General features: G+C 43.9%; 1 protein-coding gene across 4 annotated transcripts in view; it reads right to left on the reverse strand.

The window, feature by feature from the left end:
• The window catches only part of PLD5 (phospholipase D family member 5), a 217,899-nt gene that overhangs the window by 21,312 nt on the left and 174,138 nt on the right, over positions 1-22,449 (reverse strand). For all 4 annotated transcript variants that reach the window (XM_028531292.2, XM_036016210.1, XM_036016211.1 and 1 more), the window contains one exon: positions 39-236. In XM_028531292.2, coding sequence (XP_028387093.1) covers positions 39-236 — 198 coding nt within the window. The remainder of the gene's footprint in view (positions 1-38; positions 237-22,449) is intronic.

Genomic DNA, 22,449 nt, shown 5'->3' on the forward strand with positions numbered 1-22,449 from the left:
TGCAGGGGGAAAGGAGGGGGAGAAGGAGGGTAACTCACCGACACAAACGCTTGAGATTTGGTTTCGTTCAACTGAAGCTGCAATTTCTTTTCATTGTCATAGACTCCGTAGAGCCGCTTGGACCAGGTCTGAGGCACTCTGCTCTTGAATTTTAATGAACTATACAACGCGAATATCCTTTGTAAGTCTAGGACCAGGCAGCTGCAGTTGTAGAAGATGACACCGAGTTCTTTCATCTGTGAAATTAAAATCGGAAGCATCAATGCCACGTGCGCCTGATGGCGTTAGATTCCGAGAAAAAAAATGCACAAGAATAAAGTAGTAGTGAGGCTTTCTTTTTGTACTTTTATACAGAAGTATGTCAGTATAGTCACAATGTGGTATAAGAAAATGACGCCTCATAAAGACAGTTAAAATGTAAAATTTTGCCTTCCTTTTGCATTTGGGCTCTTACAAGTAATTTTCCCACACTCACCTACACTTTTCCCATCAGCTCTTTAGACTCGTTTCCTTAACACTAATTTCTGGTATGAATACTTAAATCATGCAGCAATACAAAGGCTGGCTTTTAACTGCAGCACAACCCAGTGACTTAGATCACGGATTCTGGAGTCAGGCTGGTTGGGATCAAGTTCCAGCTCCACAACGCTCTAGCTGTGTGACTTTGGACAAGAAACTTAAGTCTCTGGGCTTCATTTTCTTCTTCCGCAAAACGGACGTGATAGTATCTATTCCGAAGAGTTGCTATGATTCTCTAGGCCTGCATGTAGAGGGCTGAGAAGAGTGCCCATCTTACGGTATTCACTAAAAAGCATTGCAATTAATATTCCTACCAATGCCGCCCAAGCCTCAAGAGGAACAGACCTGGAACCATGCAAGAAAGGGACCGTTGCCCTGGCTGGTGTAGCTCAGTGGATTGAGTGTGGGCTGTGAACCAAAGCATCATAGGTTCGATTCCCAATCAGGGTACATGCCCGGGTTGCAGGCCATGGCCCCCAGCAACCGCACATTGATGTTTCTTTCTCTCTCTCTCTCTTTCTCCCTCCCTTCCCTCTCTAAAATCTTTTTAAAAAAGGGACCATAGAGCTTATTTTGCCCACCTCCTAAGATTCACAATCAAGGAAAATAAAGGTTTCACAGACAAGAAAAATACTAGAGATCTAGTGAGCAGTAGAAGACGAATTTGAGTGCAGGTTTCCTGACTTTGATCAAACACACCCAGGATCGCAGCAGCCCTGGCTTCATTTGGGTCCAGTATTGCTTTGTAAAAGTTACACATGACTTCTGCTTCCATCAATAAAAGTGACAAAGTGAAGTTTTGGTCATGAGAGAACAGTGTAAATACACACGATTTATGATCTGAACACCCAGTAAGGGCTCTGTTAGGGGTGCCTTCACCCTTTAGGGAGCTGGGGTCTACTGATGTTAGACTCCCCTCTTATCTTGTCCTCCAGTCCCCTACTCAAGACTCTGTCCAGGATTGCAGGAGAGGTCACCCACTGTGTGACCTTGGCCCCTAAGACTCCCCAGTACAGTGTGTCATGGAGAACTTCCACATTCATCTGTACCAGTCTGGCGTCCTATTATCAGCCCCACACTAACAGCAGAATAGATGGACACAGCAAGTTACCTGACCTGCCCATGGACTTGTCCCTATTTTTTTTCCCTAACTCAGACATAAAGCAATGAGCATCCTTGTGCATATGTCTTTGTGCACCTGGCAAGTAATTCTTTGCTCAAGATTCCTAGACTTGGATGGACAAACACACTCAGGACAATCAGAGGTTAAGGAAGCAGGAGGAGGCAGAGCATGTTGGGCACAGCAGGCGTGTGCAAAGGCACTGAGGCTGACGGGGATGCAATCGGAGCTGAGTAGGACAGGGGTGCATGTGTATGAATATGGGGGGACTAGACCAAGCCCCGCCTTCCCTCTGCCTTCTGAGGATGTTTCTTACTACACCCTTGCCCTAAAGGGTTAAAGAGTCATTCAGATCAAGGAACAGATGTGGCAGAAGTCTTTATCCATGAACAATTTTACTTTAACAGATTCCGGACACTCTGTCCCAAGTGTGAGGACATAGAATTCATTCTTTAGAAACCACTCGTGGCTAGTTGAGTGGTCACAGCAGCCAGGCTATTTCACACGTGTGATTCAGAACATTCCCGCTTGCTTCTCCAGGTCTGTTTTTACTGCTCATGAACTTGAACCTTTAGCAGGTGATGGCAGGGGAGTTGTAAGCAGAGCACAGCAGCTGCGCACACACAGCAATGCTCAAACAGTGACGTGTCACTCTACGTAGCCGGAGCAGCGCGTGTATATGCAGGCATTACGGGGAAAGGGTAGAAAGAGGTGAGATCACAGGGTGCCTTAAATGGCTGGCGAGGGGTCCCCACGGGGCAGGAGAGTAACCAGAGGTTTGGGGCAGTGTAGTGTCAAGAGCAGAATGATTGCACCACCTTTAAACTTCCTCTCTGGATCTGCAGAGTGTTCGTGAAAGGCTCCACGGGAAGGGAGGCCCCGTGGAAGGAACAGCGGCCCCCCTCCTACCTCCTCCATGTTTCCACAGGCCCTCCTACCAAATGAGGTGGCTGGAGCCGGAAGTCTGGAAAGCGCTGACTAGAGGTGTTTGTAACATGAATGTGACACTTGAACACAATTTGACTTCTGACACAGGAGTGCGACTCGGAGGACAAGAAGCTGCCCTTGAAGCAGAGTGGGCTTAGGTCCCATCAAGCTTGGGTTCTCATTGAAGTCAGTGGCCAGTGTTGTTCTTAAGATTCAATGCAATTCTGTGCACAGAAGATGCCAGGAAACTTGGTTGGATTTCCTTGAGAAATCCAGGGAGATGAACACAGAAGTTTCATGAAAGCAAAATGAGATCAAATCGTTAAGAGTTTGGGCTTCGAGACCAGATAGAGTTGTATTAACATTCCGCATCTTCAGCTCATGAGCTGTATGAGTTTGGACAAGTGCCTCACCTTATTTACACCACTAAGAGAGAGAAAGGTAGTCCCTGTTGTCCAGATGCTGGCATGTGACCGTCAGCGTGGCCTTGACATTTCCAGGAACCGGCCTGGCATCACGGCTGAGCCCAGGCGATCTGTTAAACATAAGCTATTTCCAAGACGCCGACATCAGATGGGACCACCCGTGACCGTCCAGGATGGATCAAAACAAAAACAAGACCACTCCATGCAAGTCTGAACCCGGACAAAACGTGAGCATTGTCTAAGCCCCAAAGGTGACCAGATAGCCCCATCATGGCCAATGTGAGTGCTGCTTTGTTACCAATTACAGCTTTAGCATCACTTCATTCCCCTCCCACGTAAAACAGGCTGACGAAGATCCCTAGTCACAAAGCTGCTCCTCCTTCCCGATAGCACCCAACCGCGAGCAAAGCTCTGCCCCCTTAAACCCTCCGCCCCAGTACCTAGCACCAGCCGGGTCCCAGCAAGTGCTTTGTAAGTCCCGCCCACGGCGACTTGCCGGAATGGCAACCTTTCCTTCTGCGCGCTTCCTGCGTTTTGCTGGGGGTCAGTGACACCCCCCTGTGCCCCCAGCACCTACACGGCAGTGTTGTGAGGACAACGAGCCAGTGCAGCAGAGAACAGTGACCCGCACTGCATATGCTGTTGCTCTCTGCTAAGTGTCACTGTAGGGGACACGACCGGGTAGGTATTCAATACTGTGGCTGGGGCAGAAGTTCCCGGGCAGCAGAGCAGGGGTGTGTAGGGGGAAGGAGCGAACAAAGGCAACAAAGGCCTAAAGAAGGGCTGTGCTTAGGAAGGCAGCTTTGCGCATTAGAGTCCAGGGCGCAAGGATACTCCTAGACAGTCAGTGTTGCTCTGTCTTCCGGTCTCTGTTGCGTACCCTGTTTGGGAATGTCTACCATCACACATTTGAATCTGGAAATCTGGTGAACCAATTCCTTAAGAGCGAATGGAAAAACGGGAAGCATAAAATGTCTTATTTAATGGCACCACGATTACGAGTGAGTGATGTTTGTCCCTGATGCACCATCGGATCTTCATCTGAAGCATAATTATGAACATCGCAGAATCTGTCATCTCTGGGACCTTCTTCGTGCACCATTTACCACCATCAGGATGCCAGGGGTCACTGTCGGTGCCACCGGTATTGCTGACAATCCCATCCTGAGCAAAGGCTTAGCCTTCCCTTCCCTCTGTTGTGTAAGCTGCTTTCTGCGGGCCTGGCGGCGTACTGTTCGGTGACTTCATTGCAGCGGTAGAAGCTGAAGGCGAGGGAAGAAGCCACGCCTGGCCCTCTGGAGATGTAAGGACAATGACACCGCCTACGAGCATCTTGCTCTCAACCTCACAATGACTCATGCCCATTTCTAATTATTCCTGCCTGGTTCAGGCTGGTGTTGACCGAAGATGAGAAAAAGGCACTGGCCTCATTTTGCAGATTTTTTCAGCCAGAACAAAAGAATTCAGGACAAGTATAGGAACAAACCTTCTTAAAATGCTGGTAGTGGGAAAAGTGACACAGATTCGGGATTCTGAAGGGCTTCTACATCTGTATTTCCAAGGAACAAAAAGCTAAATTGATTGACTGATGCATGAGCTGAGTCACTGTTAAAGTTGCCTGATCAATAGCACAGAACTTACCTGCCAGGATCAGCTCTCTGCCTGCTGGTGGGTCCCTAAGCACAGCCTGGCCACATACCAGCAATGTGCCAGCCACACATCAGCAACATGTCAGCCATATGCCAGCCACATGCCAGTCACATGTCAGCATCACACCAGTCACATGTCAGCATCACACCAGCCATACGCCAGCCACATGCCCACTGAGCATCCTGACGGGCTCTCTTGACTTTTAGGCTCAATCACACGGTTGACTGAGTGGTTCAACTGTTTGAATACAATAATCTTGAAAAGGCTGGAGTTTTGCCAGCTGATGATTCTTTGGAAGAGAATTACTCTTAGGAAAACACTGATGGTCTTTTTGACAAAATGGATGTAGTATTAGTGATCACTGAGAGAGGCTTAGGACCTCAAACACCTGCGTGCCCTACCAAGAGGCTGTTCTAAGAGTAATGACTTTAATAAAGTCGAGTTACATCAATGGTTCCATTCTGTCCCTTGCACTTGGACATAAAGGGAGACCTTGTGGAATACGTGGGTTTAATACGATCATCCTACTGCATAGGGAGAAATAACCACAGGTACTGATTCAATATAGCGCTGACCGGGCACCAGGTACTGTCCTAAACGCTTTACAAGTCTGCAGTTATTGGAACCTTACAACAACCCATTTTACAGGGAAGGAAACTGAGGTGCAAAGAGATCAACGGACTGGCTCAAATGTCCAGCCAGAGAGCAGGGAGGCTGGGAGTATGATACAGACTGGCTTAGTATTTCATTTTCAGGAAGAATTATTTATAAAGTGGAACACCCACAAAACCACAGCATCCTGTGGGCAAGAGGCAAGTCCTGCTGTCTCTGTGTGTGTCCTCTTCCACGCTGCCCTGGAATTCCTATTTACGTTAGTGGTCCCCGGTTTCAAAGCAGAACGACAGGAGAGGCATCCGCACTGTTCTTCGCTGTAACACACAATGACTAATACTAATTAGCCTAACCACAGCTCAATTGATCATTTACAAACGTCCGGTGTGCTGTTTTCATGATTTTTATAAAAATGCGAACAAGCATGTCTTTGATTTTCTTGACAGAGACAAAAGAACCCTCAACTGTGATCAACTAACGTGGTTCCAGTTGGTTGCTGATTTATATTCTGAGTTACTGCAGGAAATGTAATTGCTAGGAGCTGTAACTTGATTTTGCGTCTGCCCTCCAGGTGAAGTTTTTGTTCCTGGGAACAGAAAGGAAGGATTGAATCTCAGCTCAGAGGCTGCCCGTAGCTCTGAGATGTCCTCTCTGGCCCCTTTCCTGCCACAGCGGGTGGTCCATACCCCTTAACTTCTTGCTGTCTTTGGGAGATGGGAACAGTAATGCATGCCAGGAGGAACAAGAGAGAGAAGACTAGAAGAACCTTGGAGAACAGCTAGTTCAACTTTATTTCGAAATCGAGGAAACAGAGGACCCCAAAGGGAAAGTGACTTGCAAGATCACAAAATAATGTCCTTAAGTTCCGGTCCTGGTCCCCTTTGCTCAATAAAGCGGAGCCTTATTGATCAAGTCACCCCACACAGGGGGTTCATTTGTAGGATGAAAGAGGGGTGTTGTTATTTTCCCATCCTTCATGCGCCACTTCCTGACGGGGACATGTCCTGAGAAACGCTTTGTTCAGTAATTCTATTGTTGAGCGAACATCAGAGAGTGCGAACCCCGGGCGGCCCAGCCTCCCACACACCTAGGCTCGAAGGGTAGTCTATTGCTCCGAGGCTACAAGCCTATCCAGCATGTTATTGCACAAAACAACACAAAATTAAATCAAGCACAAGACGAAGTGAAGCAATCCAGGGAGGGGGTAAACACAAGATGTATGAGGCTGCTGCTTCAGAGCAAACTTTTTTTATACATAGAAAGAATATACTCTAATGATAAAATGTAGAGTACACGCATAAACCAGAAACAGAGTCGTTTATTATCATTATCGGGTACTGTGTACTGGGCATGACTGTACGTGCTGTACTTTTGTAGGTCTGGTGGAGTGTTAGGTTTGTTTTGCAACACGCGTTGCATTACCACCTTACAAATGGCGACGATGTCACTAGGCAGTAGGAAATTGTCAGCTCAAGAGATCTCAAGAAAGTAGAGATTATACATTTCTAGCAAGGGCTATTAGAAATATATTTGGAGGCCTTCATAATCTCTCAGTCCAGGGGAAGAACACTCAGGTACAACCACGGAGCAGGTCAGAGCTGCCACACACAGGAACAGAGAAAGTCCCACTCAGGGTCACGCCCTGGGCTTGCAAACAGAACGTCTCAAGGCATGATGCACAGCTGCTCAGCCCTAGCGTGGAGCAAACACCGCCATCTCCTGTATCCTTCACAGGCTGTTTCTGGCCTAGCTGGCAAGAAATAATTATTTGGCATCATTAAAAAAATATATATAAGATGAATTCAATCACAAAGACGGGGCAACATTAATTCCACTAACAAGCCGGGATTGGAAGTTCAATTCTCCTCTGAGTCTTAGCCCAAATTAAATTTCCAATTAAAATTCCCAAAGGCTGACGTCACTGGTGAAAGAGCAGGGAACACAGAAATGGGGCCCTTTGTTTGCCACTAATAGGAAGGAGCATTTCTTTCTGCTCTGAATGTACTGGAGGCTTTGGGCTGAGTGTCGTCACTGCCGAAGTGCTTTTTCATTGTTCCACTCCCTCAATTGTTTTCCCTTGGCAGGGCGCTCATTTATTAGTTTAAAAGCTGCTGTGCAATGACTTCAGCCACTACCTAGGAAGCAGGTCAATATGATTTCCGTCGCTGTGTAACTGAGAGAGCTAAAGCACAGAGAAAATTGTCTGGCGGTAAATTCTCAGGAATCTAATATGTGTTTACTGCTCAGGCTGCTGTGTTTTTTTTTCCTCACTCCTGTAGGCAATTTTAATGGAGTAAAAGACTTGCCCAAAGAGGAGACCCCAGCGATGAATGATAACGGAAAGTTCCTCTGAATATTTCTAACAAACATTTCTTTTCTAGCTTCTCTTTCGGGGTCAAGGCTGTGGTACTAAGAAGCTATGAGGAGCCCTGCTCCGCCTCGCTTAAAATAATAAACCTGTCAACATGGGTTCTGCTCAATTAGAAAGAATAAGCAGCTTAAGTCATACCGCAATCACGAAGCACATGCTTTATTTTTAGGTTATAAATATTTGCAGGGAGGAGATGTGAGCTGGCAGCAAAAGGATCCTCCAACCTGGCAAGATGAAGAGGGGCATCTGAGTCTCCCATTTATGTTCTGACCACAGAAGAAGAAAGAGTGATACATGAAAAAAAAATCATGTTAGCAATAATCAACATCATCCTTCCGAAAAATAGTCGTCAGAGACCCTGCAGCTTTCTGACCTGGTCCATCCTCATCTTTGTGTCTCCTGATCTTCATCAGATGGTTCTACATGCCATAAACATCTTAGGACTGTAAAAATAACAAAAGAATCCATGGAAGCATAAACAAAGAGAAGGAGAGAAGGAAGTGTTTTCCTTAATTATTGTCATTGAGAGGGCAGAGATTCTGTGGGGATTTGTTTAAAAAATTCAATTAGAATTCAAAGAACCAAAATATGGAAATCAAGGGGGAAGGATGCTTGATCAACAAGTCAGAAAAGTAAGGGGATCCTTCCTTATACATCTGAACTTGGACAGTGACTTCACTTAACTCCTCAAGTCCATAATATAAAACCTGCTCCTATTCTTTCTCTTTCCCAGAACTTTTCCTGCCTTTTTGTGTCTCAGTACTTGGGCTGGGTTAAATGTGCATTCTCAACCACCCAGAAGAAGGAGAGAAAGGAAAAGGTGAAAGAAAATGAAGAAAAAAGGAGGGAGAGAAAAGATTTGTAGAAGAGAAGATGAGCAAAGAGGAGGAGGAACAGGGAGAGAGGAAGAACAGCAGAGAATAATTGCCTTCATCTCAGAAAATAAATAGGATCTTTTATTTTATTTCTTTTGGGAACCTGCTAAAGAATAATGCATATATATATATATATATGATATTTTCTAGTAATTGTAAATAAGCCTTCAGGAGTCTATTGATAATTTCATCATTCAATTTCTGATGATGGTAAAGTTTTAGGCTTTTTAGGGAATAAATTTAGAAAATCTTGTACACGCAAGGGATAAATAATTGTCTGTAAAAGCCATTACCTTTAAAAAAGGAGGTATTTGGGTAAAGGAGGTAACACCCTCAATACCCGTACGTTGGTTATGTATTTGAAAGTAACAAAATGAAATTCATGCAATTTGTGTGCACTTTTGGAAAGTCTAGAAAAATCACCTCTTATTCTTGGAAATCAAATTTCCTTCAACCCCAGTGATATAAACAGCCCAAGTGAATGTGTGGGAAGTAGTGTTAAGTCTAATTTTGTATGTGAAAAAATGTCTGTAGTTTACTGCAAGCGAAACTGTGTCTACCCCTGGAAAGTTCTATCAAGTTAATCCAGTGAGTCACCCAATGTTTTAGAAAGTTAACAAGGCTCTCCGGCAGTGTCCTTGAGGCGCATCTACTCCACAGACGCGCTGACATCTTGCAGAACGTGAGTCATGTCAATGACCCTATTTCTGTTGCAAATGGAATTCGAGGCCACAGGAAGACACTAGAAGGTAAGGGTGTTTTAGAAACGGCTTTCTGGAGAACTCAACTTCACATGCAGTTGTCTGCTTTTATACTGAAGCAGTAGCAAGCATTCAGTGAGCTAGTTAATCTCCTTGACAGGTGTGGTGGGTTTATATAGATGTGGCGGAAATGGTACCGCCTTGACATTCCTTCCGTCTCCTCTTTCTCGGCCTTCTCGTTACTTCTGGGAAGCCCTGCCTACGTTATCTCTGGTCTCCGGTTTCTCCTGCAACTTATCATACAGCTGCTTAGTGCTTCTGTGCTTGGGTTACGCATGATTAATTAGACGTGCTTGGATGCTGACTTGTACATCTTCGAAGGCACTTTTCTGTTATGGATTTCATGCTGCTCTGACTAAAACGCAAATTCTGTCTATGTTCTTCCACAGACCAAATGCCTGTTTTGGTTTCTTTTAAAAATATTTTACGTATTTCTTTTTTGGAGAGGGCAAAGGACGGGGGAAGAGAGGGAGAGAAGCATCAGTGTATGTTTGCCTGTGCATACTCCCCACTGGGGACCTGGCCTGCAACACAGGCACGTGCCCTGACTGGGAATCAAACCGGGAGTCCTTTGGTTCACAGGCCAGCACTCAATCCACTGAGCCACACCAGCCATGGCCAAGTACTCGTCTTTTCACCTGCCAGTATCAACCGACAAAGGACTTTTCCCTCAGGAGGAGGAGGAGAAACCCAGTGGGGTATATACTTGGGGCTGGAGGATTTTCCCAGTAGAAATAACTCCTTGTCACCTCCTCTTTTGTTTCTTTAAAATTTTTCATATATTTTTAATTAGAGAGAGAGAGAGAGAGAGGGGGGGGGGGGGGAGAGAGATATTGATTTGTTGTTCCACTAATTTCCTGGTTGCTTCTTGTAAGAGCCCTGATCAGGGATCCAACCCACACCTGGGCATATCAGGACAATGCCTTAACCACTGAAAGGGTCTTCTTCTCCTTACTTGTATGCCTTTCACATACACAAAACGTTTGTTTTTGAGAGGGAGCAAGAACAGGCCTCAGTATTTTACTTACACAACGGAAAACAGAATGACGGCAGGCTGCACCGGGGTTCATTTCTGTAGCCGTCTTTCTAGGACAAGCAGCTTTCACCATCCGGAGGTTCCGATGCCCTTTTGGAAGAGGCACGTTCTCCAGGACAAGGAGTTGCTTTTATTTATGGAAAATTAATTAAAGCCTTTTCGCATCCTTAGTCTGACACAAAGGTGTGTGTGGCCTTAAGGAAAACAAATGCCCAGCAACCAGCTGGAGATGAAATATGGACTAAGCCAAAAAAGCGTGTTTCATCTTTACCACGGCAAACACTTGGAAGCCACGAGAAGCCCTTACATCCTTACCCGAGTGAGGTGTGTAATGAAGGAAACACCATACGCTCAAGCTATTCTAAAGCACTCTTGCCTTTGTTCACACACATGTGCAGACGCTCCCACACGCAGGCACTGACGGGGAACTGAATACCCCCAGGCTTCTCTCCTGGGCACAGAGCAGCATTAAACCCACACTTCTCCAAAGAGGACATGCCGATGGCCAACAGACATATGAAAAGATGCTTAAGGGCACTAATCATCAGAGACATTTGAATTTAAACCACGGTGAAAGGTCACCTCACACCTGTCAGAATGGCCATCATCAATAAACCCACAAACAACAAGCGCTGGGGAGAACGTGGAGAATAGGGAACCCCAGTGCACTGTTGGTGGGAATGCAGACTGGCGCAGCCACAGTGGAAAACAGTATGGGGACCCCTCAAAAAATTAAAAATGGAACAACCTTATCACCCAGCAATTTCACTTCTTGCTATATACCCAGGGAAATCCAAAACACTAATTCAAAAAGACATATGCACCCGTAGGTTCACTGCAGCTTCATCGACAACATCCAAGATCTGAAAGTAAACCAACTGCCAATCAACAGACGAGTGGATAAAAACATGGTGGCACACTTATGCAATGGAATATTACGTGGCCACAAAAAGAATGAAATGTTACCATGTGTAACAACAGGAATGGACCTAGAGGGTATTATGCTAAGTGAAATAGGTCAGACAGAAAAAGACAAATACTGTATGATTTCATTTGTGTGGAGAATCTAAAGAGCAAAATAAATGAATAAAACAAAATATTAATAGACTCTTAGGTACAGAGAACAAACTGAGGGCTGCTAGATGGGAGGGGGGTGGAGGAGCTGGGGAAAAAGGGGAAGGGATTAAGAAGCACAAATTGGTAGGCACAGAATGGTCACAGGGATGTGAAATGCAGCACAGGGAATACAGTTAGTAACATTGTAATAACTACGTACAGAGTCAGGTAGGTGCTAGACTTACTGGGGGATCAATCTGTAATTATATAAAGGCACTAATTGTCCAACCACTCTGCGTATACCTTAAAATAATATAAAATAATACTGAATGACAACTGTAATTGAAAAAAGAATAAATCTACCCGCTTTGCCTCCACAAATTCCAAGATCTATTAAAATCGGAGAGCATGTCAGGAGAGACACTGATTTTATTCAGCAAATGACCTTCCACCTCTTCAGTTACTGACAGTTTCTTGAAATCCTTCCCCATTTTGTCCTCCAATGGAGAGAGAAAATTTAAAAAGTTCTCCTCAAGGAACTGACCAACTGTTATTTGAAATCACTGACTGAACAGGTGCTGGCTGGCAGCAGTGACTCTGGATGGAAGCCAGCTCAGGGAAAACGGAAGTGTCCCCTGGCTTCACCGTTCACAGGCAGATGACACACCTCGCAGGCTGCCACGGCCAGTGTTGGGGTGTGCTTACCCGCCTCCTTGAGCCGTGAGTGGTACATAAAACTCTGTTACTGATCAAAGGAAAGAACCAAAGACTAAAACCTATGTTGGCCCAATAGAGTCGATTTCAGACTGTCCTTATTGTAAAGTCACTGTCAGTCGCTTGCTTTCTGGCAGCCTTTTTGGGGTGGGATGAAAAGGAGGTGCCGTTATGGGATCCGGTACAGCAGTGACAGTGACAGCAGTGCTCATGGTGACGACGGTAAGGACTAACATTTACGCAATCTTTAATTGCATTAAATCTCACAGCAACACTCCAAAGTTGGTGTTCTGTTTTTTAATCCCCATTTTACAGATGGGTCACCCAAGGCCAAAGAGTCACAGGGACTGACACTGTGGGCATGTGTGGCCGTGTGAAAGCAGCCTATGAAGCGCATCATGGCCGAGATGAAAACAAACAAAATAATCTGGCATGTGTGAGACACCGGTTTGGTGCCGAGACTCATGGTGGAATAGGGCTGGTGCTTTCTGGATGACCGGCAGTCTGCCTTTAAAACGTTTCAATAATTGTTTACTCAATTGCCGCTGAGGCTAAAGAGGTGAAAGCCACGTCAGTGTATGTTGCTACATATAAACATCGGGGAATGTTTCCTTGAGGGGGTGCTTCTGCACCAAGTTGCACGACAGAATATACTGGAAAAGCATTTTCAGAATGCGCATACTAGGGCAATAGCACAAACCTAGGGAAACAGAACATCCAGCATTTACAAAACAATCAAACCAACAAACCAAAATCAAGTGATAAAGATACGATTCTTAATTAAGATCAACAGATCTTTAATAAGCTTATCGATGTTTATTCATTCTTATATCATGGATAACTGAAAAATAACCTTAAAGAAAGCCTTTGGCTGAACACAAAGAATATATTAATTGGGCCAACCAATAAAAGGTCCAAGTCTTTTATAATACCAGAGTAATATAAACATGTCAATTAAAAAATTTCCAGATTTTTTGTTTTGGCTTAATGGTTGTTTTTTCTTTTTTCTTTTTTCTTTTTGCTGATAATGTAGTCTGTTTTTTTCTGAGAATAAATGTTTTTTTTTTTCTGAGAATAAATGTTTTTCTGCTGAGACTACAGTCTGGGAACTGTCAATGTATCTCAGATAATAGAAAAAGATGTGCTTTGAAGCTGTAACAACCCCACTGCTGTTTGGTCAGAAAGGAGATGATAAACATAATTGGTCTTTTCTCAAATCCAAATTTATAGGAGAAGCAGAATATATATAGTAATTCCTTATTAACTTAAACAACACAAGTCTAAGATGATGATTGGACTGAAAGTACAGTATACTTTTGCCTTGTTTCTGAGATTCTGGAGGTTTTTAGGAACGCATCTTTTGACCAGTTTTAAAGAACCAGCTTATTTTGAGTACCCGATTGAACCACACTAATTAAAAATAACTTATCTGCTCATTAAAGCAACAACCGCTGCTTAACATCCACCCTGGAAATTGCAGCTCTAGCTGGTTTGGTATGTTACATTATATATGCACTTAAAAGTAATAAAATAACACTTCTTTGAATGAGACTTCACTCATTCGCATTTTCTACCTGTAACCATTTGACTTAATGATGTTTTCTAGAACGAACTTTTGGGCCTGTACCACTCATTACAAAGCCAAAGGGAAGAGAGAAGGGAAGAGGCCCTAATCAGTGGAGGCCACCGTGTCAGGAACGAAGAATCCCAGCCCGCCCCAGACGCTGCGAGAGCCTGGGTTCCCTCGGACACAATGCAGGTGAACACTGGAAGGGCTCCGCTAACACACGTCAGGGATCTCCTCCCTGTTCCAACGATTAGCTCCCCAAGCACAGGAAACCATTCCAACTAAGTGGTTTTCAACTACAGCAGGGTCAGCCTCATTGGCTTCTTCTTTTCAGTCGGGGAACTGTGGAGAGCCTCACAATTTTCCATGAAATCTCTGAATAAAAATATCCACCTTTCAGGAATAGGCCACACCCCCACTGCTGGGTTCCAGGTGCCAGTTGCTAACAAGCCCTTGAGACAGAAGATTCCAGTGAAAGACCAACGGATAGGTTTCCCTTCACCCCTTTTCACCACTGAGCCGAGGAGTGCTTGGGTAGCGGGTCACCACACAACCCAGCAAGGGGTCTACCTTCGGAGGACATGACAGGGAATGTCTTGTTCAAATGAGGTTTGGGCTCCAGCCCTGAGAACCCAGACGAGGTAGAACCAATCAGCCCTCTACCACTGAGCCTGTGCTCACATCTTGAAATAGGTGTTAACCTGGGGTCTGCCTCTAGATGACGCCCTTAACTGAGGGCAAATGTAGCTGGGCGCTGTCCTTGGTGCTGAGCAATGCTAGGAACCAGCTTTCCAGGTTTAAGTGTATCCAGCTTCTAGAACCAACTCTTTGACCAGTGTCTATGTACTATAAATGCTACTGTGATTGTTCACATCATAGACCTGCCATATGTATCCATTACAAACCCCAGCTACTGTACTTTTGGGTAAATATTATTGGTGCCCTAGCCTAGCCCATGGCCAACTTCCAATGCCCAGCACCGGTCAGAGAGAACCCCTCCTCCATTCACCGCAACTCTGGGAGTCCTAGTGCAGTGCAACCAAGCAGTTCAGTTAAAAATAAACACTCCACTTGCTTTTTTCTTATCTACGGAGTCTGTCACTCTGTCTTGGAGAACAATGAACCTAGTAAGATGGGAATTTTCCTTCATGAGTCCATCTTAGGACTCCCTTCTTTTCTTCCTACTTTCCTAGATAATGCTGAATTTCCCAGGTGGTTCACAAGTACAGGCTTTTGAGCAAGACAAGATGCCACTTCAATTATTCTCTCTGCCTATAGAGCAAGATGTTCAAAATATGCTGCCAGCTATGAACGCATTAATTAACACTCAAATCACAATGTAATCTCCACAGAATTACAAGCTGCTGCCATGCTGTAGAGTCTGTACTATAGAATGAAACAAAAATGGTAATGGACTAGAAAATAAGTACTAAGCCTAACCTTATCCAGAAGCCACCGGCCTCACCATATGTGCAGAAAGGACATACACTTTTCATAACTCAGGAAAATGCTGAGCTTTCTTGGTGGGACCGCTACACACAAAAGTAACTAAAACAAACTTTTGCAGGCGGACCAAGAAATCAGTCTAATAATCTAATCTGAAAATAAGAAAGAGAATCCTGATGATAAACTATCTGGAGGATTTTATTTACAGATAACTCAAAGATTCAAAATAAAGGAGAGTAAAAAAAAAATAGTGTGCTTGGGGTCTACCACATTCTACTCCAACACAAAGATACTTTGCTGCAGGACTGAGAACTCGAGGCTGATTGTTAGTGTCCTCCTCAGAGAAAGAGGTTCCCGTACAGTGGTTCTCAGACTCAAACGTGTATCAGAATCATTTGGAGAGCCTGGGAGAACTCAGATTTCTGGACGAAGTTTAATTCAATAGGTTTGTGTTGGCGCCCCCACATTTCCTAGGTGGTGCCGATACTGCTGGTTCTGGCCCCACAAATCACATGTTGAGAAGCGTTGTTCTAGAAGACAGTGATTCCCAACTTTCACAAGCACACAAATTGCATAGGTCCTGTTATTCACATTCAGGCTTTGATTCAGTAGGTTGGGGGTGCAACACGAGAACTGTGCAGAAACGGGGCAGAAATTGCCACGCTCCAACGATGTCGATATTGCGGGTCTGCAGACCATGGGTAGAGGAGCAAGGCCCTCGAGACGCTTTGCCCAATAAAGTAGCGGACAGCTGTGTGAGGCTACCGAGCAGTTAAAAATGTGACTAGTCTGAATCGAGAAGTGCTCAGGAGTGCAAATGACACTCTGAATTTAAAAGATTTAGTATGAAAAATGTAAAATATCTCCATTTTTCATATCAATTACATATTGAAATGCTAACATTTTAGACATATTGGGTTAAATAAAATTGTGATTATTTTGACCTTTAAAAAAATTTTTTAATGTGTAGGAAACTTAAAATAACACACGTGCAGCTCTTTCCAATTTTATTGGAGTCCTGCTGTAGAGGACATTCAATTCTTGTGCCTCCCGAGCCCGGCATTGGAGGACTTTAGAGCAATACTAACTGCTGCATAAATGTCTCCTTCCTGCTGTTTTTATCTGCATCTCTCTGAAACACTTCTTTGATTAGGTCAAGGTCAAATATCATCAATGGCCCTTCACTCTTTCAAAGATCCACCTCCAACTTTTAAATTTAGCATTCCAGGCCATCCACAGTCTATTCAACCTCCTTTCCCAAATCATATATAATTGCTTCCCTAAGAACAAGGATCAGAAGTATTTGCAGAATGTTTGATTAATAATGATTTTGGTCAGTATCAAAAAAGTGAATTTCTAAATTGCCCCTTTAGTGTCGATTCTTTCATCTCTACTCAGTGGTAAAAGTCAGAGTGATCATTTCTACCTTCAAGGGTAGAAATTTGGGGGATAATCTTTAATGAGATTCTATAGGCCTAATGAGTTTCCATCCCCTTCCTGTGATATCAGTGAAGATGAATGCAGGACAGATATTTACACGTAAGATGCTCAAAGTGCTACCCAGTCTGCCTCGCTTCCCCAAAGGCAGAAAACCCTACAGTTCAGGGAACTAAGGAAGCCTCCCTGGTGGCCCAGAACTCACAGCGGCCCTGTTGCGCAGGTTAAACCCAGCAGGCTGTACTCTGACACTGAGCATGGGGTGTCCCTGAGGTTCCAGGGAGCTCACAGAGGTTCTTCAAGGGCACCAAAATGGATGTAAGTTTTAAGTGTTTCTGTAAAATCACTGACTTTTAAAATAGGCTGTATCCATATCTCTCTTCATCTCCATGACTTGTTCCTATGTTTCTTCACACCATTGATTACATGTCATTTCACTTTGCGATGGTCTTTGTCCCTGAATTCTGACACACAATCAGTGTTATCAGGAAGTCACCACAACATCATCTAAATAACGGGAAGAGGTAGTGCAGCTTTTATTTTACTCTGTCTTAACTAAGATAAGAAAAGTTGAACACTAATACAATGTCAATGAACTCCATCCTTAACTTGAGTATTTATTATTGAACATAACCTGTAATTTCCTTTAATGACAGTAGCTGGTTATAAACTATAGCATGTTTTGCTTTATTATAATTTAAGTATTTTATTAAAATATCATTCCTTATTAAGTATTTTAATGCCATCAAATAGGCAGCTAGACTAGCTGGACTAGCTGGACTTTAAGGCAGAGGTGCCCAAACTTCCTCAGATCACAGGACCCTTCATGTCTCATTAATTGTTGTACAGGATTTTTAAGTCAAAAGAAACACCTAAGAGTTTGATTTATTAAGTAGCTAGAACCAAATGGGTTCATTTTTGTTGAGGTACTAACAACTTAATAGTTGTTTTAAAAGAAGTACCAATACATTTTAAATATATATTTTTCACACCCAGATAACCACAACTATTTATGAATGGATGTGAGCATCTGTTTGGCACAACTCAGAACTTGGAATGACGCTGGGCACCGCCTTCCGTCCTGCTCCTCAAAGACTCTTATCCAGTACTGCTTTTTATCAGAGCCACTGCCAAACCCCTAGCTCCATGAGGAAGGCTGAAATTATGAACTTCTCGGAGCTAGTAACTTTTGTGGTAACCAGACCAATAGATTTGCTATACTTTCCTCAAACATGTAAATCCAGGGTGCCTCAGTGAACAGTTTGGGAACCCCAGCTCTGAGGTATCTTCTGGCTCAGAGAAGTTATGACTCAAAAGGTTTTCAACTGTAAGTTTGAAACTACTTACTCTCTACTGTTGGAACTCAAATCCCATTGCATTGTCAAAAAAAAAAAAAAGGCCAGAATGACAGAAAAGAGCGAGACTGTGCACAGGAGGTCAAGAAGCATTTAAGTTTGTGAACAAAAGAGGGGTCACGTGGCAACTCTGACAAGTCCAGGGGCCCCGTGACAGGCCTGACAAGCTCAGTGACCCAAAGTAACCTCACAGGGTGATCTCATCATAAATTTCTAAGTGGGCAGGTCACAGTGAGTAGTCACAACCCAGCCCTAAAACTACCTTAGTAAAGGGTTAATTTTTGCCCTAAGCCGGCCCTGCCCATAGTTCTTGTGCATTTATGAAATGCCAGGGTACCCCTCTTTCCCACACCCCTCAGAGGCATAACCACCCTCGAGAGAACACATGACCTGTAGCCTGGATACCACCCCTATTCGCTATAAATGTTAAATATTAACTCCCCTGTACCCACCGCCAATGTAAAAGGCGTATGCCTCTCTCCATTTTACTTTTTACCCCATCACAGAGATTTTTCTGCCCTGTTTTGTCCAGACCTCTTCACCTGCCACCAATGGATTTCATGTAACCTTCCCTACATACCCTACTTTGATTCCAAATGCATAGAAAGAACTGCCAAACTATTACTCTCTGGGGTATTTTATCATTGGTTGAGACTATGCTTCTGGGCGCATCGTCAGTTTGACTCAAATAAATTCTAATAAACGCATACAGTTTTTTTCATAGGTTTGGATGTTCTTACATCAACATGTACTTTGCTATTTTTCATAGGGGGTAGCAGAAGTGGATTCTTGAGATGAAAGGCAATCATCAATAGATGTGATTCAAAACTTAGAGCCTGGAATGGGCGTAAGAACTTCCCTTCCAAGTCCTAGGACTCCCTCTCTCAACTCTGACTCCTTCTCTGACTGGTAGCAGGCTTCTGGGGCAAAGGAGCTTAACTGACTTCCTCAGGACCCCACTGCATGAAACAAGGGTAATGTGTGGAGACAGCCGGCTGCCTATGTTTATGTTATTTGGAATCCACCTGGGAAACATGTACATTCATCACAGTGTGCCCCTCAAATGAATGACCTGGCCCCATAAAAGCAGAGCAGCCCCGCCCCACACCGCCATCATAAACAATAACCCGTCATTTGCCAAAGGCAAGGGACCTATCGCATGCTGGGTATGTCTAAAAATGAGGAACTAAAGAGGGAAAGGGAGAAAGGTTGGGTAACAGCAATGATCAACACATTAGTCAGGAAGCTTCTAAAACAGGATAATTAGACGTATATATTATTTAGGAGAATTCTGACCAAGAACATTGATAAAATAAACTGTGACTTCCTCATGTTCTTTTGATCATTTCAGTGGGGGGCAGGAGGGCAAATGTATACCTACAACTCTTTTCTAGATGGTCGTAAGCAAGAGTTTGCCTTATTTTCAGGTGAAACAGAACAATGAAATGGTGAGGCTGCTCTGCAAGGCTTGCCTGGGTCAGAGAGATAGCACAGAAGGGAAACTGTTTATTTGTCAGAAACTCATTTTCAGGGGCTCCTTAAGGGTCTCTCAACTCCCCTAATTAGACCTTTCATGGCTATCTTACTGAAATGAATTGGAGAGAAAAAGCTCTCTGCCTTTTACTTTTTTTAAGGATGGCATTTTAAACCTGAGATTCTTTCACTCCTTCATTTTTCTTGGAAAGAATGGAAAACCTTCACAGCTTCGGATGTTGACAGGATTCCAGAAGTTTTGAGACCCCTGTGGCTTCTTGATGACGACTATGGAGCCAGCATCTGCCAGCACAACTCAGAGTGATTACTCATAAATAGGTGCCTGGTGACAGTTCCAATTCATTAGTCACATCGGAACCCAGAGTGTGGAGGAAAAGGTAATATGATCAATTTGGGGGGGGGGGCGGAGCGGGAGGGAGTTACCCTGTGATGTATAACTCAAGTGTTTTTCAAACCCTCACCTGAGGATATGTTTATTGAGTTTAGAGAGAAAGGAAGGGAGGGGAGGGGAGAGAAAGAGAGAAACATCGATGGTTGCTTTCTGCATGTGCCCTGACCGAGGATCAAACCCACAACTTAGGCATGTGCCCCAACTGGGAATCGAACCAGAAACCTTTCTGGTGCACAGGACAATGTTCCAACCAACTGAGCCACCTGGCCAGGGCTCACGTGTTTTTAATAAAATATGAATTCAATTTTAATACGTGGGGGGATGAGATGTTATGTACTAGGTGCTATTCTATATTCTGCATGGAATGAAACAAAAATGAGGGGTAGTCACTGTGCTTCATAAGGAAAAGCTGGAAAATGTAAAACGAACAGCTAAAACAGAAGGCGAAATGTGGCAACATGAGGAAGATAAGGCATTTTATGAATTTTCAGAAGGAGAAAGATAATTAGTTCCTGAAAAGCTACTTAGTTGTTTCTCTATTTTCTCATCTAATTTCATGCAACGCCAGCAAAATCCCCATAAAGTATATAATCATCATTTTACAGATGAGAAAACTGAGGCTTTTAAAAATTACACAGTTTTGTCCTGGACACACGAGCAATTTGAACTCATGATCTACCAAGTCTAATGGCATCTTCCTTCGGGGAAGAAAACAAACACATAAGCACAGCATCTACTTATTAAAACAAAGGCTTAAAAGAGGAGGTGACATTTGTGATGAAGTATGAGGGTTAGATAGTTTCTTATTAAAAAATTCAAATTTTCACTAATATCCAAGTAACGTGTATTATTCTAGTCAAAGGAGGATAAAATCAATGTTTATGTTAATCCTCCACCAGATCCACTATGGCCAGCACTGTCTGTTGGTTAACCCAGCACCCAGCACCCAGCCTCGGCCCCTCCTCCACAGCTAGTGATGGTCACGTGGCAACCAAGGAGATGCAGAAATGCCTGGGGCACCTCCCTTCCCAAAGGAAGAGCCTGTCCACAGTGGGAGAAGCCCCTCTGTCCTCCGCCTGAAGTGCCATTGTCCTTCCCACTTGCTTCCTGGAACACGGAGGAGGCAGCTACAGGTTGTCATCTACCCTTCGACCCTGCTGCAAGTGACAGGAGCAGAGAGGCAGAGAGATAGAGTCAGGGTCCTCGGTGGCATCATTGAGCCGCCAGGTCATTTTGCTGTGCAAAACCACCCAACTCTGATCTACGTAAGCCAGTGTGGGTTTTTACCATTGTCACTGGCATCTGGACATATTCATAACTGACAAATACACTATTAACGCCAGGTACATGTATATGTGCATACACCGTATTTTGCCGTGTATAACGTGCTCCAGTGTGTAATGCGCATCCATGCTTTTGGCCCAAACTTTCAGGGGGAAAAATCTTTTGTTTTAATTTGTTCATTCAATTATTTATTTATTTGTTTATTTTTAGATATTTGTTCTTTGTATTATAAAGGAATTTTAGCATTTATTTTTGAGCAATATTATGGTGCAAGAAATTTTATGGGACAAATAATGACAAAACACAAGAACACATACAAGGTACTTCAGGCACGACCCATGTATAATGAGCATCTTTATTTTTCCCTCAAAAATTTGGGCAAAAAGGTGTGCATTATACACAGTAAAATACGGTATATATCCTGCATATAGAATTTTGAAACTTGCTTTCTTCATTAACTATTTCTTGTTTTTAAAACTTAAAAAAAGATTTTATTTATTTATTTTTAGAGAGGGAGGAGGGAGGAAGAAAGAGAGGGAGAGAAACATCAGTGTGAGAGAGAAACATCAATTGATTGCCTCCCATTTGTCCCCAACCAGGGACCCAGCGTGCAATCCAGGCATGTGCCCTTACCAGGAATTGAACTGGCGATCTTTTGGCCCAAAATCTGCATATATATATTTCTTGGTCATACTCTAGTTAGAGACACCTCTCCAATATCCAGCTTCTAGACCTCTGGGATCTCACCGTAAATGTGGGATGTTGCTATACATGGGACGGGGCAAAAGTAAGTTTACGGTTGTTTGTATGGAAAGCATACAATGATGAATAAATAATCACACAAGAATGAGTTCTGTGTCTTGTGTGCTCACAACTGTAAACCCACTTTGCCCCACCGTGTATCTGGACCACTGATTCAGCCAAATACATACATTTAATCCTCACCTGAGGACATACTCACTGATGCTAGAGAGAGAGGCAGGAAGGGAGAAAGAAGCATTGACATGAGAGAGGACCATCCATGGGCTGCCTTCCGTGCCCACCCCAACCAAGGATCAAACCCACCCCTTAGGTGTATAGGCTGATGTTCCAACCAACTGAGCCACCAGGCCAGGGCAAAGCAGATTATTGAGAGAAAGCATGTGACCCAGGCCAAGGACTGTTAAATAAACCAGAAGTCCGGGCCCCAGTCCTAACTCTGATGCTAGCTGATAGGATAATTCTGGGGTATTCTCCCACTGGCCTCTTGGACACCGCTGTCTGATCTGCAAGATGCAGCATCTACAGCCTGTCCTGGGCATCACAGGGCTGCCGTGAGGACCACACAAATCAATGTGCATGGGAAACTCCCCAAGAGTATAGAGCTCTTACTGAACACGACGAATCTACTAACATTTGTACCTATGTGT

This window comes from Phyllostomus discolor, chromosome 15 (genome assembly GCF_004126475.2).
Source record: "Phyllostomus discolor isolate MPI-MPIP mPhyDis1 chromosome 15, mPhyDis1.pri.v3, whole genome shotgun sequence".
Classification (NCBI taxonomy): domain Eukaryota; kingdom Metazoa; phylum Chordata; class Mammalia; order Chiroptera; family Phyllostomidae; genus Phyllostomus; species Phyllostomus discolor.